Genomic DNA, 22499 nt, shown 5'->3' with positions numbered 1-22499 from the left:
ACCAGAAACATTTGTCTTATCTTGTTTTTAATCACATTAAAACCACTCAGGGTTGATTTCACACTGTGAAGTAAAAATCAATCTATGAAGTTAATTAAAAGGAAAAGCAGGAAGAACCTGACATCTACTGTTTTCCTTCCTTCTAACTTTCAGGTAAATTAGCAGCTTTTCACTCAGACGCAGCTCCTTCCTTCCAGCTGAAACTGGAAAGATTAACAGTTTACTGACGGAAATCACAGAAGCTGCTGTGAATCGCGGCTTTCTGCGCTCACTCCTGGTCGGATGTCGCCCCCTGCTGTTCCTACTGCGTAACGACAGGAGGCCATAAATACTTTCTCTGCTGGATTAAAGTATAAAATGAGCACAAGAATAAAACCAGTAGACTTTGTTCTGTCATTTGTTCTTTTTGGTTTCTATTGAATCAGCAAAAACTTTGAAGTTTTTCTGGTTTGAGAAAAATCATAAACAATCAGGGAAAATGTAAGAAATAAACAGCTTTAATTTTATGATAAATTTCAGTTTGATCATTTTTAATCATTCAAACCCAGAATGAGTTGATCCCATACAGCAAACTAAGTATAGAGTTTGAAACTGTAATATTTATGAATGAATGAACATGGTGAAAATATGACTTTGAAAAATGAAGCCCATTTCTCCAATGACAGGCAAAGTGGGGCCCGGGGCCCATTGAGGGACCACCAGGGGACGCTGTGGGGGAATCAGGAAGATGGAGGGAAATTTAGAAAAAAAAGGGAAAAAAATAATTAATTAAATCCCATAAACTACTTAATAAGAACATTTTATCACAATTTTTGTTTTCTGTTATTCAATACTTTTTTAAATATAGAATCTAAAATTAAAAAAATTATTTAAAACTTTTTTCTAGTGCTTATTTTCTGATTGAACCCTGAGGTTCCCAAAAGTTTCTAGGCCACAGCCTCCTGCAGACTGAGTTACAAAATCTGTAAAGAAAAAACAGTCAGAAATATTACATTTATTTTATTTTATGTTATTTTATGAATTTGACCAGCAGCCTGCTGTTATTTTTTAACAGCAGTGAGTCTGAAGCCTTCAGACTCGTTCAGCTGCATCAGACTCGTGTTTTTCTGTCTTTCCTCATCAAACATGGATGAAGCCACTCGGCTTTTAGGACACCAGAACATTTAACAAAGCGTTTTGCGAAGTGGAAACGGGCTGAGTGGTTTTCCAGCCGAAACTCAACAAGCTTTTAACTCACAACTCAACCCGTCAAACATAAAAGCAACAACAAAAAAAAGAAAGACAATAAAAAAAACTTCTTCCAGCTTAATCCCATCCAAACATAACAAAAAGTAAAAATATATGTGTTCATTTTGTTGAAAGAAAGAACAGCTTTGTGTTTACGTGAATCTTGTTTTAACACGCTCGTGTAGCAGTGTGATGTTATTACACTAGATTGTCAAGTGATAAGCTATTCCGTTAGGAACTCATATTAGCGCTGGTAGCTTTTATTTTGAAAAGACGATAGATCCATTGCATGACAGCGGGTAACTTCCTGTTTCAAAATTTTTTTTTTTTTCAAATTTAACGTGTTGTGAATGAAAATGTGAATTATTATCTTTACTGTCAAACGTTTTGAGTTCATGGATTGTTTTGAGTGTCAGTTCGGGGCTTACAAAGAGAAATTAACGGATCATACCATTATGGTTAGTGAAAGGTTTTCCCGCGCTCTCCGTCGAGCTTTCTGTTCGTATTCCGTGGGAGAAGGTATGAAGTTTTGTTTCCTGTGTTCAATAAGTGCATTTTGAATATTTGAATAGTAATAGTTTGATTACTGTTCTTGTAAAATAATGTGCTTTGGGGCACTTGAACTTTGTTAAACAGTGATAGAACTGTGTTAGCAGATATTTAGCTGCTCTTATGCTACATGAAACATTGCTAATGAAAATGCTACATTATGTGCTGAAAATAGTATTGTTCATGGTTAAACAGGCGCTGTGGAGCACTGTTATGAGAAAAAGAAAACCTGTTTTGACTACTATTTTCTGCTATTTGAATGCAGGAGCATTAAAAGTGCCTTCAGATCAGCTGTTATCTGGCTGTTACAACTATGCTACACTCACAAAAGAGGAAGTAAAGTAAAACATAAGAGGAAAAGTATGTACATGTAGAGGAAAACCTAATTTAAAATAAAGAATATTTTCTTTTCTGAGGGAATCATGCTGAAAAATGTAAAACATCACATAAGCCGCGCAGTGAGGGATGGAGGGAACACTTTACGTTCCTTTGGGTAAGATGACAGATGTGTCCTTAAAATAACATATTGATGGTGATGGTGTTAAACCTTCACAAGTGAGACTTTTAACTGCTTCCATTCACCACTGCTGTGTTTTACACATTAGAACATCATCATCAAGTTATTAAAATCAGTTACCATTATTATTTTTATTATTAGTTATTACTATTACTAGTAATTAATACATTAAAAAATGAATGTAAAGTATCCAAAGTGATAATATCAAGATTATGAATCAGATAATTGTGTTTGGAGCTAAAATAATGTAAAAATGTTAATGCACCCTGTGAAAGTCTTTGTGTTTGTCTTATTTTAAATACACTTTTTATATTTAAAATGTTACTTCAAACACTTCCATACCTAAAAACGTTTTTCTGTTCAAATTAAAGTTCCATGTTTCTGCCACCAGGAGGCGATACTAACCAGCTGCAGACAGGATCAACGTTTCAAACCCACTGGACTGTAAATTAAAAAAAAAAAAGAAAGACACTGATATTCTTCTGTCGTTCCTTTTTTATTTTTCATTTATTGTCATTTTTTATTTTTCATCCTGCTGCGTATTTGCGATGAGATTTTCTAATACATGATGCGCTTATATGACGGTGCAAACATCAGCAAACACAAAAAACGTTCTCAAAGAGATTCCCACATTTCATCACTGATTCCTGGTGCTGATTCCAGCGCCCCCTACAGTTTCAGAACTGAACCGCTTCAGGGATTACAGACTTTCACTGCACAGAGTCTCTGCTCTACCGCAGCGATGCCTTCAGGTGACCATCAGAATAATAAGCGTTCATGTTGAGGTGTTTTGTTTTCTGACAATACAACAAATTAACATGAAATTTTCTAATAAGGACTAAAATTAAAAACCGAAAATATCAGCGGGATTAAACAAAAAAAATGTGCAGAAGATTTTACAGTTAAAAGAAAAGTTAATCATAAATAAGAAAAGCTAAACATTTATAACAAAGATTTATGCTTTCATGAATGTAATTAATTAGATTTTTTTTAACAATTGATTTTAAGAAATAAAATTGGGAAAAAAAGCGCAATTTTCCTTTCTGATTTTTTTCTCCAGATTATAGACATGAGCTCAGAACAACAAATAAAAAACAAAACAAAACAAAAACGTTCATCATCAATAATGTCTTCCTGTTTTTTGGCCTTGTTGGCTTTCCATACATTAAAGTCTAAGCCGTGATGTTTTGGTCACCTGAAGGCACGGATGCTTCAGAGCAGAAAGCGTCTTAAGACATGTTTCTGTTTGGTCTGAAGCAGCTGATGTGGCAGAAAAAGACGCTAAAATTTCCCCGGTGCTCTGGGAAAAGTCAGCAGTCTCTACAATCCTTGCGGTTCGATCAAAATCCTAAAGTGGAAGACTTTCTCAGAGGCAGAATGGTGGGTTGTGATTGGTTCATTAATTTCCCTCCATCAGTCCATCTGTTTTAAATTTGATTCAGGCAGCCAATCAGAGTCAGAGGATTCTTGACCCCGCCCACTGTGATTGTAAGGGTCAGGGGTCAAACAGAACATCCAAACAGATTTATTGTTCCGGATTCGGCTGATGGGAGGAAGCAAGCTTCCTAAAAACGCTGAAAAACACAAACATCTTTAGTTTGTCGGGTTTCCAGCTGCAGATCAGCAGATTGTAAAGACATAAACAGGAAAAAACTCAAAAAATTAAAAGATTATTCCCAGTTTTTTTTTTTTTTTGTTTTTGTCTATGCCTGTTTTTCTATCTGGACCTGTTTTCAGGAAACCCGGTCGGTGTCAGGAGTTAAAGGGAGAAAACAAACAGCAGGGGGCAGTGATACAACTTGAACATCACAACAGTTAAACAAATATGGAGGTTATTGGATGTTAAAATGTAAACGTTTCTCTGATCTGTCAACAATTTTCCTGATTCAGATTTATGAAATTCAGATGGCGTTGCAGTAAAGTAGCTTCAGTTTCAGGGCAGTGCTGTTCGCAGAAGAAGGGCAGTGTTGAATCTGCTGCCACCGCCTCCCATCAGCCGACGCCCGGACGATGCCTGAACGCAGCACGGTGGGGAAAGAAACCCGGGAAAAAAACAACTTTTAGGCTTTTTTCAATACATTTTCTATTTAAACTACATTAATAAATCTCTCCAAAAAACAGAGTCATATAAAAACATCTATAAATGCATTTATCCATATTCTGAACCTATTTACACCACAGAGGTCGATCATGAACGCATCTACGGCAGGCCGTTTTAACATAAAATCAGCTTCCCCACACTTATTCTAGATATCTCAAATCGGTTTATTTATATAGATTATCTATATATTAGTAAATTAAGATCTCTCTAATTGCATCATGACTAAATTATGTCAGACTTAGTATAAAGTTGATTGGAGGCTTCAATTCAAGATTGATTACTGACAGACATTAAATTATAACTAATCACAAATTTGAAAAATTTCACCTTTTGTTCTGACTATAATTCTAAATAAAGTTATTTTAAAATTACTTTTGGATAGGTGGCACGTAATCTTCAACTAATGCAAATTACATTGTAGATATCTTGATAGCAAATAATGACTTGGCAAAACTAATGTACCGATATCTAGAACTGTAATTTAATACTTATTACTTATCCAAATAAATTAGAAATGTCTGGGACATTTTTTTTTTATCTACATGACTTTTCCATTTCATATCTTGAATTAACCTTCAAACTATATCCTGAATAATTATTTTGTCTAGTCAAAAAGTCCCAGATCTACGTAGAATTTCATAATTTCAAAGAAAAAAAAAAAGAAATATTTTTGAAAATACTAAATTTTCACCTTGAGAATAGGTTACAGTAGTACTTTTACTCTATAAAGCTGTTTTTAAGTGCATTGTTTGGCAGAGAATAATAGGAAACTCCTTTTAGATTTCAGAAAGTTGATGTTTTCTAGTCATAATGTAAATGCATAAATCTTAAATTATCATTCAGAATAGTCAAAATGCATTATTTCAAATTAAAACACATTTTCAGACGTCTTGAAAGTAAGTAAGGTTAGTCAGACAAAACAAATTTTATGCTACAACTGCCTGCCATACACACACATACTTAAGAGCAGGGGTGTCCAAAGTCCGTACTCGAGGGTCGGCATCCTGCATGTTTTAGTTTTCTCCCTAGTGGTAGTAACAACCTCCTCAGCAAGTCAATGTTCTCCTTAAGCCTTCTAACGAGCCATCATTTAATGCAGGTGTGCTGAACCAGGGAGAGAACTAAAACATCCAGGATGCCGGGCCTCCAGGACCGACTTTGGACACCCCTGCTTAAGAGCAAATTAAAGAAACCAATTAACCTAACAGTCATGTTTTTGGACTGACGCTTAGAAATCCCAGGTTTCTTTAACGCGCCATAACATTAACAGTTTGTTAGACACTCATCCTTCTGCTGCTGTGAAAGCAACATGAAAAACCAACACAGCATCAAGATGCTTTTGGTTTTCTTCTAAAGACATTAAATTAAAAATGATATTTTGCTGTGAGCCAAAAACAGATTGCCAAGATCCTAAGAAACTTAAAAACAATATTTGAAAAAAATAAAAATGAATATATTTTAATTTGAAATATATTAGGGTAAACTGGTATAAAAATATAAAATGAAAATATTAACATTAAAATAAATTGGAGAGATTTAATCCTTACAAAATGTTTTGAATAAAATTATATCAATTAATAAAACAAATTATCTTTTTCTGCCAGCTTTCAATATTGGATATTTCTGATCTTTTTTTATTTAAATGAAAACAACAGTAAATGACACATTCCACCAGGAGTTATGGATTATCAGCTTAACCTGAAATCACCTGGTTGCCTTTGGTTGGATCAGAAAATACTGCCCTCTTCCCTCCTTTACAGATTTGATTGGTCAATAATTTCCTTCCATATCCTATGGATTATATTTTACTTTAAAATTGGACCAATAAGAGCCCAGCGTGTCATAGCACTCTGATTGTATTTCATATATCTGAGGTCACAGGGTGGGTGGAGCCTGTTTTCCATTACACAACTCTGCTGTTAGTGACTTAAATCATTTAAATTCCCCTGAGCAGCAGCGGTGGCACCGCTGTGCTGTTAGGAAATAAATCATGCAATAATTTCATCCTATACTATGTCAGTACTCGGGACATGTGTGTGAACACTTAGGCTCCTCCCACTCCTGACCTTTCATCGCCAGCATCAGCACTTTCTTCACAAAGCGTAATTCCTATGAAAACCATCGTTTCAAAGCATGCCAACATCTTTGCATTTTATTTCTGATTTTGGGGGATGTCTGCTTCCCGGTCAAAGAAGCAGCAAATAGTTGACTGGTGTTCTTAAAGTAATCTAAACAAAGCTCAATAAAACACATTTCATTTATTGACTTTAGCTAGCTTTACATATACTTCCTGTTTTATTTTGAAAAATTTAATTACTTCTCCACAGACAGAGAAATGAAAAAGTTTGTCTTGTACAGAGTTATTTTTGCGTTACTTCATGTAGTTTTTAGAGAGACCCGTGTGTCCAAATTTTGTTGCCTCATTGGGAGCTTTTCTGGCTTAAACATCAGCATTCTCAATAACCTCAAAGGTATTAAAGTCCAAATTTTTGGGTTATATTTAGACAAACATTTAGCTGGAAATGAATTTCATGTAACAAGGATGACAGAAAAACTAAAGGTGTGTGTGTGTGTTCTTGTTTTTATGTTGCCATGAGGACCCAGTCTGGTCACCAGCCTTATCAGGACCTGAAGTCCTCACAAACTGAACCTTCTTCCCAGTGAGTTGGACATTAAATTCAAGGTCCAGGTTTGTGGTAAAACTTTGTTTCCATACTAACTTTTTTTGTCTTTAACTTCAACTGACATGCAGAAAGCACCCCCTACCAACAAAATGCATTTCCATTCAGGTAAAAACTTAAACAGAGAAATGTTAAATGATTTTACCAGTTTTCTTGTATGGTGATTTTAGTAATGTTTGACAGAATATTTAATCAGATTATTTATGAAGACAAGGTAAAATAGGGGAAAGTTGTTAATTTTAGTTCCTGCTAACATCTGTTATCATGTTTTTTTTTCTTCAAATGAATTTCATCAAGAGCACCTGGCTTTGTTGTCTTTCATTTTTGTTTTCGAGAAGCAAACTAAAGTTGTTGTTTCAAAGGTTAAAGCTCCACACTTTGAAATGTTTGAAGATGGTTTTCCTAGAAAGAGGTTCAAAGCGGTGCAGGTGTGGGAGCAGAGAAATCACTCTAACAGTGCTGAACAATCTGAAACATGCAGAAAAGTGGACTTTGTGTAGTTTGTAGTGAACAAACAAATACACAGATCTTGACAGTGAAATATGGCCCTCTCCTGACTCTGCTTAGAGAAAGTTGTCCAGTCCGGACAACCCAAGAAGTTCCTGTGTACCGTTACCTCACCGGACCTTTGAATCGGCAGTGTCTGTGACTAAGCCCAGAACAAGTCCCTGACCTTTCAAACAAAGAAACTAAACAAATTGTGGCACCTGAAACAGAACATCCTCCGTCTGATTCGACAGAAAACACGGAGAAAAAAAGAAGCACAGCGTGTGGGGAGTGCGAAGGTTTTAGCATTCATTAGAAAACAAAGAGAAGTGAAGTTTCTACATGGCTTAAAGCTTCAGAGTTCGGAGCGCTTGCCCGACTCCACAGATATTTTGTCATCATTGTGACAGAAATGATGATGATTACAATGTGTTGATGAGGAATAGGTGTGCTAGCCTCCTGGCACTATTTCAGCAGGACTCTTTGCATAAAATGTAAATCTCAATCATCAACGTCCTGATTTATTTTATTTTTTTTTTTCATTTCCAAGCAAGCCCCTCCCCCATGCCCTTGCTCGTTAAAATATTTCATCACAAGCAAGAAGAATTTCCCCGGATTTTTAAAATCTTTTTACATTGTTTTCTTCATTATCGTTGTCTTGGCGGTTGGTCGGTGTGGTTGTAGTTGCTGAACACAGGGATTGTTAAAATGGGAGTTCTCATCCTCTTCCTCCTCCTCCTGTGGGGGCGCTGCAGGCTATGACGCCTCCCGCTCTGTGGAGGAGTTGGCAGACCGCCGCTGTGGTCGGTCCAGGCTCCTGGCGCGGCCGCTGTTCAGTGTCGGGCTCCGCGACGACTTCAGCAGCTTCTCCTCCAGCTCATGCAGAGACGGCTCCTTGTACATGCAAACTGCAGAGGAGACAAGAAAACAACACGTCAATCCCAGCAGTCACTTCCTGGTGTTTTTCTATTCAAATTTCACTCAGATCTCTAGATTTTCTTAACACTTTTAGTGCAAAACATTTACCTTAACAGGTTAGGAGAGATCTATACAGGTGTATACAAATAACTTTTATTACATTTTTTGCATAAAATCAGTCTTAGATGAGATTTTAGTGTGCTCCTTTCAGAATGAGCTCTTTTAGGGTTCTGTCACTTTAAATCCAAATAAGCTTCTGCCAGCCATGCCCCCCAACTCAACATTTATACTTGCACATAAAAATGGCTGCAACAACAAAACTCTTGTCTTTTCCAGCAGCGCATGCAGAGCAACTACATGTGCTGCAGCTCAGTTTGGGTTGCTAGGTAACAGGAGGGGCTTCAATGGGGTTGCTAGGTAACATTCAATTTTGTTGATTTTTGAAACGGCTCATTTTCCAGACACCAAAATATCATTAACTTATTGGAGTTTTTTTAAGTGCTTCATTTTCAGGAGACCTAAATGAAATGAATTTTGTGGAACAATAGTAATTTACATTTGTCTGTTCTCCAGGGCAAAATGTTTGGACACCACTGGTCTAGACTGTGGCAATAGTATTAAAAAAATGCAACTAAAATAAAAATCAATGTGAAAATAGAATTTTTTTGTGTGCCTTGAGATGACATCTGTTGTGAATTTGCGCTACACAAATAAACTGAATTTAACTATATTGTATAAATAATGTCTAGAAACAAGTTTTCTTTTTTTCATACCAATGAGCTTGGGATAATGGTAAAATTAACATTCCTTCAGACTTTATAAAGGAATTGCATCTTTCCCATCTGAAAAGTAAATTGGTCAAAAAGCTATAAAAACCAAACTTCTGTCAGGTGCAGAAACCAGCCAGTGAAATGATTGAACCAGTGTGGAACCAACTGTTCCTGATGCTGATCCAGTTAAATCCCAGAACTCAGTTCAGTTGCTTCTGACCTGCTGGAATGAAATAGAGCTGCTTAATCTGAAGGAAAACAATAAAACCAATAGCAGAAGTCTCTTCAGCCTGAACTGAGGTTTGTAGGTGAGGGAAACGATGATGGCAGCAGAGCTGCAGGTTGAGGTCAGGGATGAAGAAGGTGATAGCAGCAAACAGCTGAAAGCAGAGATGGAGCCTCATGTTTCCTATTGAAGCTCCAGCTGCATCATTAGAGATTCACCTTGACCTCAGAGAAGCTCCTGTAGCACATCTAACTGAAAAGCTTTATGACACACATTCTCAAATAGGATTTGCTCACAGTAACAATGAAGATATGTTGACATTTTTCTTCAGTGTCTTTATGGGAAAGGTTAAAGTCTCCACCCTCTGAAAAATGAAGAACTCTGAATTTCAAACTGAAAATTGTTTTTCTCCTACTTAGAAAACAGATACTATCCAATAAATGTGTGAGTGAAGGGTTTCACTTAACCCCAAATATTTTTTTATTATTTGTTTGGGATTTTTTTTTTGCTATTAAACTGTTTAAATTGTTTATTTGGGGTTCTATCTTTGTTTCTGTATGGACATTTCATATAAATTTGTCTACTACTGCATTATTTTGCTAATAACCTTAGTGCTTCCTCTTTTGGTTGACCAGTGGCGACTGCAGTTGAATTTGTGTACTGGTTACACCAGTACAGCTTTACGTCACACAGTGCTGCATTCAGCTGTAAAACCATCTCACTCAGACAAGCACCCCCTGGTGGTGAGTGTCGATCAAAAAGTCGCAAAATTTGCCACTTTTTTGATGAAAAAGTTGCTAGATGGGTTTGAAAAGTTGCTTAATATAGCAACAAAGTCGCCAAGTTGGCAATAGTGCCTCCCTTGTCCTGACCACATCCCCTCCACACTGATCTGGGCACTGATCAGTGCCCATCAGTATATCTTGGCTCCGCCCACTTTGCTGGAATAAAAAAAAAATGCCAGGAGGTGAATTTAGCTTTTACAGGGGGGTTAGTTACACTTCAATCTTTCAGTAGCCTGGAGTTACTCCTGGAGTGTTGGTTCTCCATCTTTTGGGACTAGATTTTTATCCAAATAACATCTAATTTGGCTCTGACAGGGCAAAACGTAACACCAAATGAAGCTGTTGCTAAGGCTTACCGGTAACCTGAGAATCCTAAGAGACTGAAAGGAAGGTGACTAAACTTCTTCAGGAAGGAAAACAACGTCTGCTCACCTTCAATGGGTCTGGGGACAAAATGTGAGCAGGGTTTAGTCTTCTTCACTCGGTTCCCCTTCATAATGATGCCGTCCTTGTTCAGACCCAAGAACCAGGCCCGGCCCGACTCGTGCTGCCGGTACAGGGTGGACGAGTAGATGACGTAGTAGTTCTCAAACACAGACTCCTTAAATTTACACTCTGGTGTGAAAATATCCTGACAGAGACACACAAAAAATTTTGTTTTTACTTTAACTACTAAACAAAAAGTCATCCAAACATTTCTGGTTTTGGGTCTGACAAATACAAATGTATCAAATTACAAAAAATAACATTTATGTAAATGATCCATTTAATTAGCAAGTCAAACCTCCATTTCAGTTTTAACACTCATGTGTAAGAGAGTGGTTAAATTACACGAAATCCAACTAATTATTATAAACTTAGAATATTCACTCTAAGTACATTGAACTAAATAGGATCCATAAAGTTTTTTTCCCAAAAAATAATGTGTGAAACTGAAAGTATTTTTCAGATTAAAGATTGTTTCTTTCGATTTCAGATTTTTTCAGTTTCAAAAGTTTCTTCAATTTTTTAGTTTAGAAAAATTTTTGAGTTAACTTTATGGTCCCAGTTTAGCTCCATATTGTAAGTTATGATTCTACAGCCAAGCCAAACAGGGCCAGAATTCTGAAACTGAAAAAAAAAAAAAAAAGAAAATCTGAAACCAAAAATACCCAGCGAATTTCAAAAGTAGTTTTGAATTTTTTGTTTCAAAATTGATTTTCAGTTTCAAATGTTTGTTCTTTAAGTTTACAAATAGTTATTTTCTCTTTATTTGACACAACTTACCCACCGTTAGGTAACGTCACTGTGAACAGTCACTACTTGTAACGTTAGCCAAAATAAACCTCCGTAACATGATAGATTATCACAATTGTTTTCACACTTTTGACTGTTTCTGTTATTTTCTGTACTGTAGCACTTGATATGTCAGGGTTTGATCAACATATATCTAAAGCTGAATTGCAACAACACACAAACTATTTTAAAATGCTGTGATTAGTCCCTGAAGTAAAACCTTAACTTTAAATATTTGATTGTCTAGCGCAGAGTTTAACTGTGTCCGTCTCCCATGGAGCGGCCAGAACAGCAACGCTGACCTCATTCTGGAAATATCTGATGGTGACCTGAAGCCAAAGTGAGTCTGCCGGACAAGTTTAACCTCCACACAAAAAACAGGTGTGTGTGTGTGTATGTGTGTGTACTTGTTTATGTTGCCATGAAGGCCACTGGGCCTTAAAAGGACCAAATCGAAATACAGAGTGATTTACAAGATTAGGTTAATTGTTTGGGTTAGGCATAAATGCAGTTATTAAAATGATTGGAAATTAATACAAAGTCCTAATCTAATATGGGTAAAAACACACATTTCTCTGTGTGTGTTTGTGTGTGAGGCCTCAGGATATAACAGGTGGTGAGCAGTTGAGCCAATCAGAGCAGAACATTTCCCTTCCACATTTTGTCTCATTCCAACAACAGACTTCAATGTATATTGTTAAGGACTTTATGTGACAGACCAACACAAAGTAGTGTGCTAGCTAGCTAATTAACTATATATATATATATATATGCACACCTGAATATTTAATTAGATGTTTAATGTTTAGCTAAAGATTTAGATATGGGGTAAGTATTTAGTTAGCCAACTAAGTATTTAGCTTACAATTTTGCTAAATAATTCAATACTTAATTTGAATCTGAATATGTATCTAGCTAGCTAAAAATTCAATTTCAGGCTCTATATTAATCTCGCTAACACAATGTTTAGCAAACTATTTATCTTAGATGTTAAATATTTAGCAAGTTAGTTAACAAAATATTTAGCTTCTTACATATCTAGTTTCAAACTAACATTTATGAATGAATGAATATGAATGAATGCCATTGAAAAAATGAGCCATTTTCCCTCTTACTTTATGCTAAATAACCCAAATTATTGCTAATTTTTGACTGTGTAATTTAGAAATGGCTCCCCTACTCCTTAATCCTTTACCTAGTCTGAATTTTTCCAGCATAATGAAAACATGCCATTGTTTAAGAGTCTTACAGATGTGTAGAGGAAGCCCTCGGCGTTCATGCCCACATAGAGGGTGGCCTTCACACCCTGGATGGCCACCACCCTGAGGCCCACGGGGATCAGGTTGAACAGAGCTGCAGGACGAGACAGAAACATGTTCAGAGACAGAAACACGTTCAAAGACACGAAGACTTTCAGAGACAGGAACACGTTGAGTGACACGAACACGTTCAGAGACATGAACACATTCAGAGACAGAAACACGTTCAGAGACACGAACAGTTTCAGAGACAGGAACACGTTCAGAGACATGAACACATTCAGAGACAGGAACACGTTCAGAGACAGAAACACGTTCAGAGACAGGAACACGTTCAGAGACACGAACAGTTTCAGAGACAGGAACACGTTCAGAGACAGGAACACGTTCAGAGACACGAACACGTTCAGAGACACGAACACAAATCCATCCTGCACATGAGTTAAATAAGACTTGCGCTGCCTCTGCTTCTGCAGCTCGCCTGCAGCTGAAAAATGCAGAGAAACAGAAGAAAAGAGCGAGGGACCGAGTGATGGGAGGTGATTTAATCCTGGGAGACTGAGAGCTGGCGTGTGGGTGAGGAGGATGAGGAGGAGGAGGAGGAAGAGGCCTGTGGCAATGCTGCTGCTAATCCTCCTTTATTTAACTCAGATGATCTGAGAGAAAACCAAAACATCTCCTCCTCTTCGTCTCCGTGTCCTCCTTTTCATCTGGTTTCCAGCAGCAGCTCTGATCTGCAGCAGGAACGCGGCTGGAAACATCCTGGAGATCAGCTTCCTGTGATCTGTGGCTCGGAGCCGCAGATCACAGGTGTTTCAGATATATTCCGGTGTTTCAGCAGGTCGCAGCCTGAAGCTTACTGTAGTCGCTGTTCTCGTCTTTGCAGCCACTGATGGTCCCATCGGGCAGCATCTGCAGGAAGAAGCCCTGCTCACTGTGGAGACGCGTCACGATGCCTTTCAGCTGCGGCTCTGCAACACAAACACACAAACACCAGGTCAGACCGGCGCCTGCTTCCTCTCCTGTTTCCTCTCCTGCTTCCTCACCTGCTCCCTCTCCTGTTTCCTCTCCTGCTTCCTCACCTGCTCCCTCTCCTGTTTCCTCACCTGCTTCCTCTCCTGTTTCCTCACCTGCTTCCTCTCCTGCTTCCTCTCCTGTTTCCTCTTCTCTTTCCTCTCCTGCTTCCTCACCTGCTCCCTCTCCTGCTTCCTCACCTGCTCCCTCTCCTGTTTCCTCACCTGCTTCCTCTCCTGCTTCCTCTCCTGTTTCCTCTTCTCTTTCCTCTCCTGCTTCCTCACCTGGTCTGCTATACACTTAAATCCTCAGCTGGAGGTCTTATTGCAGCTTTCCTTTCCTTCACTACCACCTGATCTTCTGATCCAACCATCATCAAGCAGCCAGACTTTTCTCAAGTCTTAATCCACACCTGAAGCTCTTTATGTGTTTTCCAGGCACACAGTGCCATTCCATAGCACAATCAGGTGTTTTGCAGCTGAATGGTTGCCATGGAGATATAAGGATTTCTCTAACATGAAAGAATCAAAGCAGCACTCCAGGTTTGTTTTTGATGGAGGAGTAATAAATATAAGATGATGATTTTACATGGTGCTGCCTCTTTAGTAATTTTCTTCGGATCCAAACTCTGAGATCCTTTGGTGCATAGAGCACATGCGGCACAATTCAGCGAAAAAACAAACTGAGTCTTCTGGAGTTCATAGCTGACATCAGTTATCATGAGCCTGAACTGAACCTCTGAGGTCCTTTAGCTAAAGCTAGCATTAGCAAGGAGGTAAAAATGGCTCCAAATGAATCAGCAGAACGTTGCAGGAATCTGCAGCGACGTTTTATCCCACAACTTCTTGATTGATCAAAGAAAATGAAGTATGAGGGGTTAAAACAATTTAATGTTTCTGGGAATCTGAGAACAGATGAGGCAGCTTCCCTGTCCCACAGCATGATGCTTCCTCCACCGTGTGTCACTGTGGAGACGGCATTTTAACAGCAGCTTAATGACACGCTTCAGTTAAAGGTTTGTATCTAAGAAGAATAAAAAAACACAGTGGTTTGCACCGCTAACTAAAAGTTAGCTGTGCTAACCTTAAAGCACTAATCATAAACATTAGTTTGGCCAACACATTGTATCATCATGGTATTTAGTGGAAGCTAACGCTAAATGTGACCATGTTGTCACAAGGAAAACATGATTATGCTCTCACATCAATTCATAAATGTGAATTTTTCCATATTTGTTCATTTGACATCCGTGGTTGTTTGTTTATGTTAGTGTTGTATTCTTCTGTATATTTCATTGTTTGTTTGTTTGTTGTATAACTTCTTCCATCTTAACAAAGTCTCTTGGGGAAAAAAAGAGCAGAAACAAAACTGCTGCATAAACAAACTTCAAAATAAGAGCATGAGTATAAACGTCCAACTACTTGAAGAAATCGTTGAAGTCAATAACCAAAACTGCACCACAGATCTCAAACTTCATTCCCCTCAAAGTTAATTTGACCTTTAGAATTTATCTGGAAAGATTACATTAGTGGAAGCTATGTAAGCTAAACATTTTCAAAGTTAGCAAAATTAGTAATTAGTGAAAATGCAAAAAAAAAAAATAATAATAATAATAAAGTCCTCCCAGTAAAATCTCAACCAATGTAAGCAGGTTCCATCCTGCTCACGCTGCTCTGTCTCTGATCTGTGAGCGGACCGAGGCTCCCCTGATGGTCCAGTTGGACCGCGTCCCTGCTGGACCGTCTGAGGAGGAGCAGGAGACAATGTGGGCCAGGAGGCCTCAAATAGACCAGGAGACACAGAGCTGAATGTGGAGCAGCCGCTAACCTCCAGACAAGGCTGCTTCGTTAGCTGATTGGTTGCTGTGTTAACTGCTCTGTTAGCTGCTTCTTTAGCTGACTGGTTAGCGGTTTCATTAGCCTCTCCATGAAACAACAGAAGCCTGAAAGCTGAGGAAGTCAGAGCAACTTTCGTCTTTCATCCGGAGAGCAAAGAGTGAAACAGGAATTTTGTTTGACTCCATCTGATGTTTGATTTGAGGATGAAAACAGGAAAAAAATGTTCCTCCTGCTAGACTACAGGATGAGTTCAGGGCTAAATTACCTTTGACCTTTTCATGTGTTCCTCTGCAGCTTGTTTGTGGTGTTGGCAGATCTGCCCTGATGTTAGCAGATCATGTTTCTGTTTCCTGACATGAATCATCTGCTAGCTGCTCACGCTGATTAGCATCAGCTCATCCAGAGGCGTTTTCTCCCCGCGCCGCTAAATTTAGACGGATTTCACACTTCCTAACTTCTGCAGCTGCAGAGAGAAGAAGAAGAATAAACACCTCATCACAAGGCGAGGCGACATGGAGCTGACTGAGGGCGACGCTCAGAACCAGACCAGAACCTCCCGACGCGCTGCGGGCCGACCAATCAGAGCACGCTTTACTGGAGGAGCGGTTTCCCCTAGACCAGTGGTTCTTAACCTTTTTTGAGGTACCGAACCCCCCAGTTTCATATGCACAGTCACCGAACCCCCCTCTCCCCCCAACACAGAAAATAATTTGCGGTATTCTGATTTGTTAATGTAATAATATTAGTTGTATTACCACCCCCGAGCCACTAGAGGCAGTACCAACCCCGAAAAGATGTGACTAAGGAGCAGATTTAGACTATAGAATTTGGTAAAAACTGTGAGCTTTACTGAAGTAATTAAAGACACAAGTTCAAATCCCTGCTGAGAGTGGAGCTTCTTCAATCAGGGCTCCTCTGCAGCTCTGATTGGTTCAGCAATGTAACGTGATCCTCTGCAGCAACTGATGGCAAAGCGGGGCGTCATCACGACTTTACACAGTGTGTCTTTACCTCCGCGGCAGAGGCTCCGCCGAACCCCTGGGGTTCGATCGAACCCAGGTTAAGAACCACTGCCCTAGACGTACAACGACTAGATGCTGCAGCAAACTGAGAGAAAACTCTTATTAACCCAAATGCATTCAACCATTCATTCAACTGTTCATCCATTCATCCATCACATCTTGGTGATTATCTGTTGTCTCCATTTTGAAGTTTCTGACCATCAAAAAGAAAATGGCGGCTGGTTGGGTTTATAGCTGAGTGTGCGATTGGTAATCTCGCCATCCATTAGCCTAGCTAGCGCACCGTTAGCCACCTTTCACTCAAAATTGATGGTCTGGCTGGTGATCTTTAGCAGGTTTGCCTGGTTCAGTTTAATGTGATCGCTCTCTGAACGCTGCCTTTTCACAGAAAGCTGAACCAACTTTCCCGTCGAGTATAAAAGCCACCTGCTAGCTCGGCTGCACATGCTCAGTGCGAACTTATAAAAGCATGACTCAGCAGAGAGGCCATGGAGTCTGACGGAGCGTCTTCTGGTCTAGAAACCTGTTTACAGCAGTTGATTAACTGAATGTGTTTTGAGACTTAACCCTTGTGCATGCGAGGACTGAGGCAAACGTAGTATGGCAAGCCGTTGTAACATAAATTCGGTTTCGTCTGACTATCCAAAATTACATTACAGATATCTAAAAATGCATTTTGACTAGACAAAACTACATTTTGACAATTCGGAATGATAATTTAAGATATCTGTATTTAGATTCTGACTAGTAAGAATAATAATTCAAGATATCTTCAATTACATTTTGACTAGTCAAAATTCCTTTCAAGATATGTCAAATGACATCACTGGATCTGTCAATTGACGGGAGACATATCCATAATTACGATTTAAGATATCTTCAACACAATTATGACTAGTCAAAATTACAATTTTAGATATCTGAATTAAGAATGACGTGGAAGCCCCTTTGTGGTGTCCAAACAGTTGCCTGCAGAATTTTATGTTTCCTGCACAAAATTGTCAGTAAATGTCACAAATTAGAAAGAGCTCGACAATGTTGGAAATGCGGAGATAGCAAAACTTCATAAACTATAAGACTGCTTCTGATATCTGCAAAGAATTTCCTGTTTAATCATTTTGGACGAACCGAATGCACTTAAAAACAGCTTTGAAATGCTAAAATTGCTATTGTCAAACCATTTTCAACATGAAAGCGGCGAATTTTCAAACATCTTTTTTCGTTTTCTCTATTTTTCATTGTTTTATTAAACTTTCAAATTGCTACGCAAGTCAGGGACGTTTTGACTAAGCAGAATACTAATTCAAGATATCAGTAATATCATTCTGACTAGTTGGAATGTAATTAGAGATATTTTAAATTGCTAAAACGTCTAGTCACAAAACAATTTGAGATATCTGGAATATAAGAGCGGTAAAACCGAATTTATGTTAAAACGGCTTGCCACAAATGTAGAGGTCTATGGAAAATGATACAGGTTTTACGTGTGTGGGGTCGGCTGGTCCCCATTTCGACATACAAGGGTTAAAACAATAAAATAATATTCTTGCTAATTTATAATCAGGTGACTGAATGGAAAATGCTGGAAGCAGCCGTTTGTACAAATGAACAATTAGTTATTATCAGGCTCTGAAAAGTATTTCATTTTAATCCGAACTTTTTTTGTTCTCACCTCTCATGCAGTCAGAAACCCTCGGCTCAGCTGTTTGGCTCTCAGAAGTCAGACTGCAGGGACCCGGTAGGTCGGCCTGCTGACCGGGTCTCCGGACTGCAGAGACCCGGTCGGTCGGCCTGCAGACCGGGTCTCCGGACTGCAGAAAGCGGCGCCGTCGCTCAGACGTGGAAACACAGTAAACCGCTCAGAACCCAAAGGGGTGGAACCACAAAGACCGAACCAAACCGGGTTCTGCAGCAGCCTCCTTCAGACCCGAACGCTAATAATGCTAAAGGATTTTCTGAGCCTCCAGTGGGAAACCGAAGCTGGAATCAGCCTCATCAAATATTTACCACAGAAGAAGAAAGTTATGCAATACTACTGGCTGTTTTTAAGTTTTGCTGACGATCCGCCTGCCAGCAGCTTTATTTATTTAATACGCCAACATCAGTAGTTTTCCCTTCAGAGGAGATAAAACAAACATTTTCCTTCTGGGTTGGGTGGTAGCATTCATCTTTAGACGGACGGTTACCAGAACTGCATGATGGGTGAAACACTCCCGCCAATGTGCAAATAACAGAGCTAATTTATCATTTAGTGATTTAGCCAACTTTCAAAATGTTTAGCGCACTAAACTCCCTCTATTCATTTTACAAATTAGCTTCCACTAAAATATGTTCATATAGTGCTTTAGCATTAGCGTCTGCTAAATATCATGTCGTTATTGTGCTTTTGCGTAACAGAACTAATGACTAATGCTTTAGGGTTAGCGCAGCTAGCTTTTCGAAGTAAATCCAGTTAATCTGAGGAGACAAGAGGAACATGGACTCCATGATCCTTTAGTTCCAGGAGTTATGGAGGAACGAGGCGGAAACCTTCAAGTCGTTGAGTGATTTAATGTTTTTGGTGATGGGGCCCATCAGGGATAAGGAATGTCCAGTCGTTCAAGTCTGGAAATAAATATGAGCCGTTTTCTGTAGCGGGATGGATCCTCTTTCTGGTTTTACAGGATCTGAAGGTTTAGTCAGGGATCTGTTAGCATCTTTAGCTCTTTATTTTGCACCAAACTTGTAAGCGGATGAGTGCTGGTGGGTCAGAGCAGATGGATCAGAGTTTCAGGCCAGATGAGTTGATACTGGACTCATGGATGAGAACATCATGTTCTCTGGTTTAAACTCCTGAAGGTGGTTGAAGGAGAGTAATCTGAGTATTTAGATCAGTTTAGCTTCCATCTTTGTTCTGGGTGCTAGCTAAAAAGGGATAGCGGTCTGGCTTTTGGCACTCTGCTTCATTAGGAACACAAGATAACGATGAGAAATGATCCAAACCTTATGAATTTAACGCATCTAAAACAGTAAACACCTGAACGACCAGCCTTTCACTTATCTTCACTTGTTCTCCTATCAACGTATGAATCCTCCAGCCATCGTCTGATGAGCCGTTGCCAGGGAGTCGATGCCCCCAAGAAACCCAAAAGGTAAAAGACAGAAATGCCAAGAAAACACCAACAGGCCACCAAACGTCAGACTAGTTCATCCCAGATTCATCTACAGACGGTAAAAACTTGAGAGAACGTTCATAGATGCTAGTCAGAACGGGAGCGCCCACCTGGTTTCCGGCGAACCGGCCGCTTCTTCCCGCTGCAGAATCGGACCTTGCTGAAGACGCTGAAGATGTGTCTCTCGCAGAGAGAGCGCGGGTCTTTGCTGGGGCTGGAGCGCTTCTTGTTGGTGGTGACCTTCTCGCTGTTGGACTCTCGCGCTTGGCGCTTCTGTCGGATCAGGGAGCTGGCGATGGCCGCCGCCATCTCCCCGAGGAGCCGGATCCCTCTGGGTCTGGATCTGTCTTCAGTCCGGGTCGGACCGCATGACCCCCAGGAGAACCGGGTTTAACAGCGACGGGGCTGACCCATGATCAGACTCAACAATGATCCCTCAGGTCCAGCTGCAGCCGCATTCCCGTCCTCACCACGCGAAGGGTTCTGGGTGATCCGGCAGAGTTTGTAGGAGTTCAGCTTCACATGGTACAGGTCCGGTTCTGACCCACTTAGACAACACTGTTTGATCAGTTCCAGCTGGTTTTCCTCCCGTCACAGCAGGATCGAAACATCTGCAGAACATTGACTCTGAAATAACCAGGAGAAAAATCCGCTTGATTTCCAGAACCGCCTGAACGGGTCGCTCCAGCTGCAGCTCTTCAGCACTTTGCCTAAATTCTCTGGAGGAATCCAATCCTGAAACCCGGAATCAGGAGAATCTGATCCAGAAGCTGAGAGAGCAAACGGAGAGGCGTCTTCCTCCTGCCTCCTCTTCCTCTGCTGCTTGTGAAGAGCAGCAGAGAGGGAGAGGAAGCAGCGAGCCGCCGTCAGCGCTCGCCGGCGAGAGACGGAGTGATGGAGGGATGGAGGAGGAGGAGGAAGAGGTGTGGAAGAAGCTCCTAAAAATATTCCGCCTGATGTTTCATGTTGCTCCCACATCGGACCACTCCACCTTCATCCTGATGCTGCGTTCACGCTCCTCTTCCTCAGTCCCACCTGACGTTAAAATCCAGTCGGAGCGGGAAACCTCGGATCGCCCGTCCAAACGGCAGGAATAATTTAAACGACAGGAAGTTGATGCCATTAAAGTGGAGACAGGAGATAAGAGCTCTGATGTTTGGGAACAAGCAGCTTCGTTTCACCTCACTGAAGAGGAACACAGTTTTAAAATTTGATGTTGAATGAGAAAACTCGTTTCAAGCTGCTAATATTACAAAAACTTTAGAAAAAAACTTTAATATTTGATAAATTTCCACCAGCTTTCCTCTAATTTTAAGTTTGAATTTTACTCTATAAAATTATGCAGAAAAGGCAGCGAGCTTTCATCCTGATGAAGAGAAATTGTAAAATAAAACAAAAATAAAATAAAAACTGGTGTTATTAAATCTATAATTAAAAAAATCCATTATTGTTTTACTATTTATAGCTAAATATAAGAAGCCAGTGGTGGACACAGCTGGCTAAAACGTTAGCTGCGCTACCCTGAAACACAAATCAGAAATATTAGTTACGCTAATGCTAAAGCACTACATGAAACACCAACACGGTATTTAGCAGAAGCTAATGCTAACACATTATGCACGTTAAAGAGCACCAATTTAATTATGACATTTTAATCTACATGTTATATAACAGCTTTAAATATTATATTTATGTTTATATCTAATTCTCTACTGTCCATGTTGATTTTGTTCCTGTAGGTCTCCTGTGTTAAATAAAGTTATTAGAGAAAGAAAAGAGGGAAAGTGAGGAGAGGAAATGGAAGTCTTCACCACTTCAAAATAAAAGTATGAATACAAAAGCCTAACTACTTAAAGAATTATTACCGGTCGTTACACCAAAACTTCAACACAGATGTTGAACTTTAATCAACTGAAAACAAAAAGCAAAGTACATTAGCGCTTTATAATTTATCCCATTAAATTCACTTAGTGGAAGCTAAGTAAGCTAACCGCTATCGATAACCAGCGGGGAAAGCAGAATGCAGCGTGAACACGGGGACCCAGCAGCTAAAACCTGATCTGCTGCTCCGCCTGGATCCTGATGATCATCTGATCTCAGAGTCGGCGGCGCCTCAAGGCGCAACAACCAAATCCGGAGAAATCCATGAGATCCGTTCCTGCTACTTTACATCAGGCTAACGCGAACCATGAAGAGCTAAACCTACCATCCGCCTAATGGCTGCTGAAGTTGAGGAAGTGGAGGTGAGGAGTCTATGTGAGTGGACGCCCAATTATCAGCGAAGAGCTCGTTACACAACCCAATTATCAGATGAGTCACCGACACGCCGTCCTCCTGATCCCAGGAGCGTTTCAGGGTCAGAAAATTTAGCAGGGAAAAGACAGTGATTTTGTCAGGCGGTCCAGAGTTCTGGAGGAAACGCAGTTCCCTTTAACGTTCATCTCCCGGATTTCTGGAGGTTTAAATCGATTTCATTAGGGATTTAGATGATTTTCACTCAGATTCCTGACTGTGACAGCAAAGCTTTAAAAAATAGTTAGCGAGAACACAGTCGAGTTACGAAAACTATGTTGAAAAAGCTAAGCTAATATAAAGCTAAGTTAATTTAGTTATACTTTAAGATAAACTATGTTTAGCAAAGATAAAATAAAATATGATACAAGTCAGCCTTAGACAAAT

The 22499-nt window shown here is 39.6% G+C and overlaps 1 protein-coding gene across 3 annotated transcripts in view; it reads right to left on the bottom strand.

Moving 5' to 3' along the window:
* Positions 1-6804: 6804 nt before the first annotated feature.
* The window catches only part of LOC106962659 (fibroblast growth factor 12), a 39838-nt gene continuing 24143 nt past the window's right edge, over positions 6805-22499 (bottom strand). For 2 of the 3 annotated variants that reach the window (XM_015057206.1, XM_015057205.1), the window contains exons 2-5: positions 13655-13765; positions 12785-12888; positions 10693-10891; positions 6805-8469 (exon numbers count right to left, since the gene is read on the bottom strand). In XM_015057206.1, the coding sequence (XP_014912692.1) occupies positions 8318-8469; positions 10693-10891; positions 12785-12888; positions 13655-13765 (566 nt within the window). In that variant the 3' untranslated portion in view covers positions 6805-8317. Of the gene's footprint in view, positions 8470-10692; positions 10892-12784; positions 12889-13654; positions 13766-19930; positions 20655-22499 lie in introns of those variants that run through there. The other variant, XM_015057204.1, reaches the window with a different exon arrangement.

Source organism: Poecilia latipinna, unplaced genomic scaffold (assembly GCF_001443285.1).
Source record: "Poecilia latipinna isolate Pla-1442-1.1 unplaced genomic scaffold, P_latipinna-1.0 Scaffold1444, whole genome shotgun sequence".
Classification (NCBI taxonomy): domain Eukaryota; kingdom Metazoa; phylum Chordata; class Actinopteri; order Cyprinodontiformes; family Poeciliidae; genus Poecilia; species Poecilia latipinna.
The sequence above is the reverse complement of the archived record's forward strand: the minus strand, read 5'-3'. Positions and strand labels throughout refer to the sequence as shown.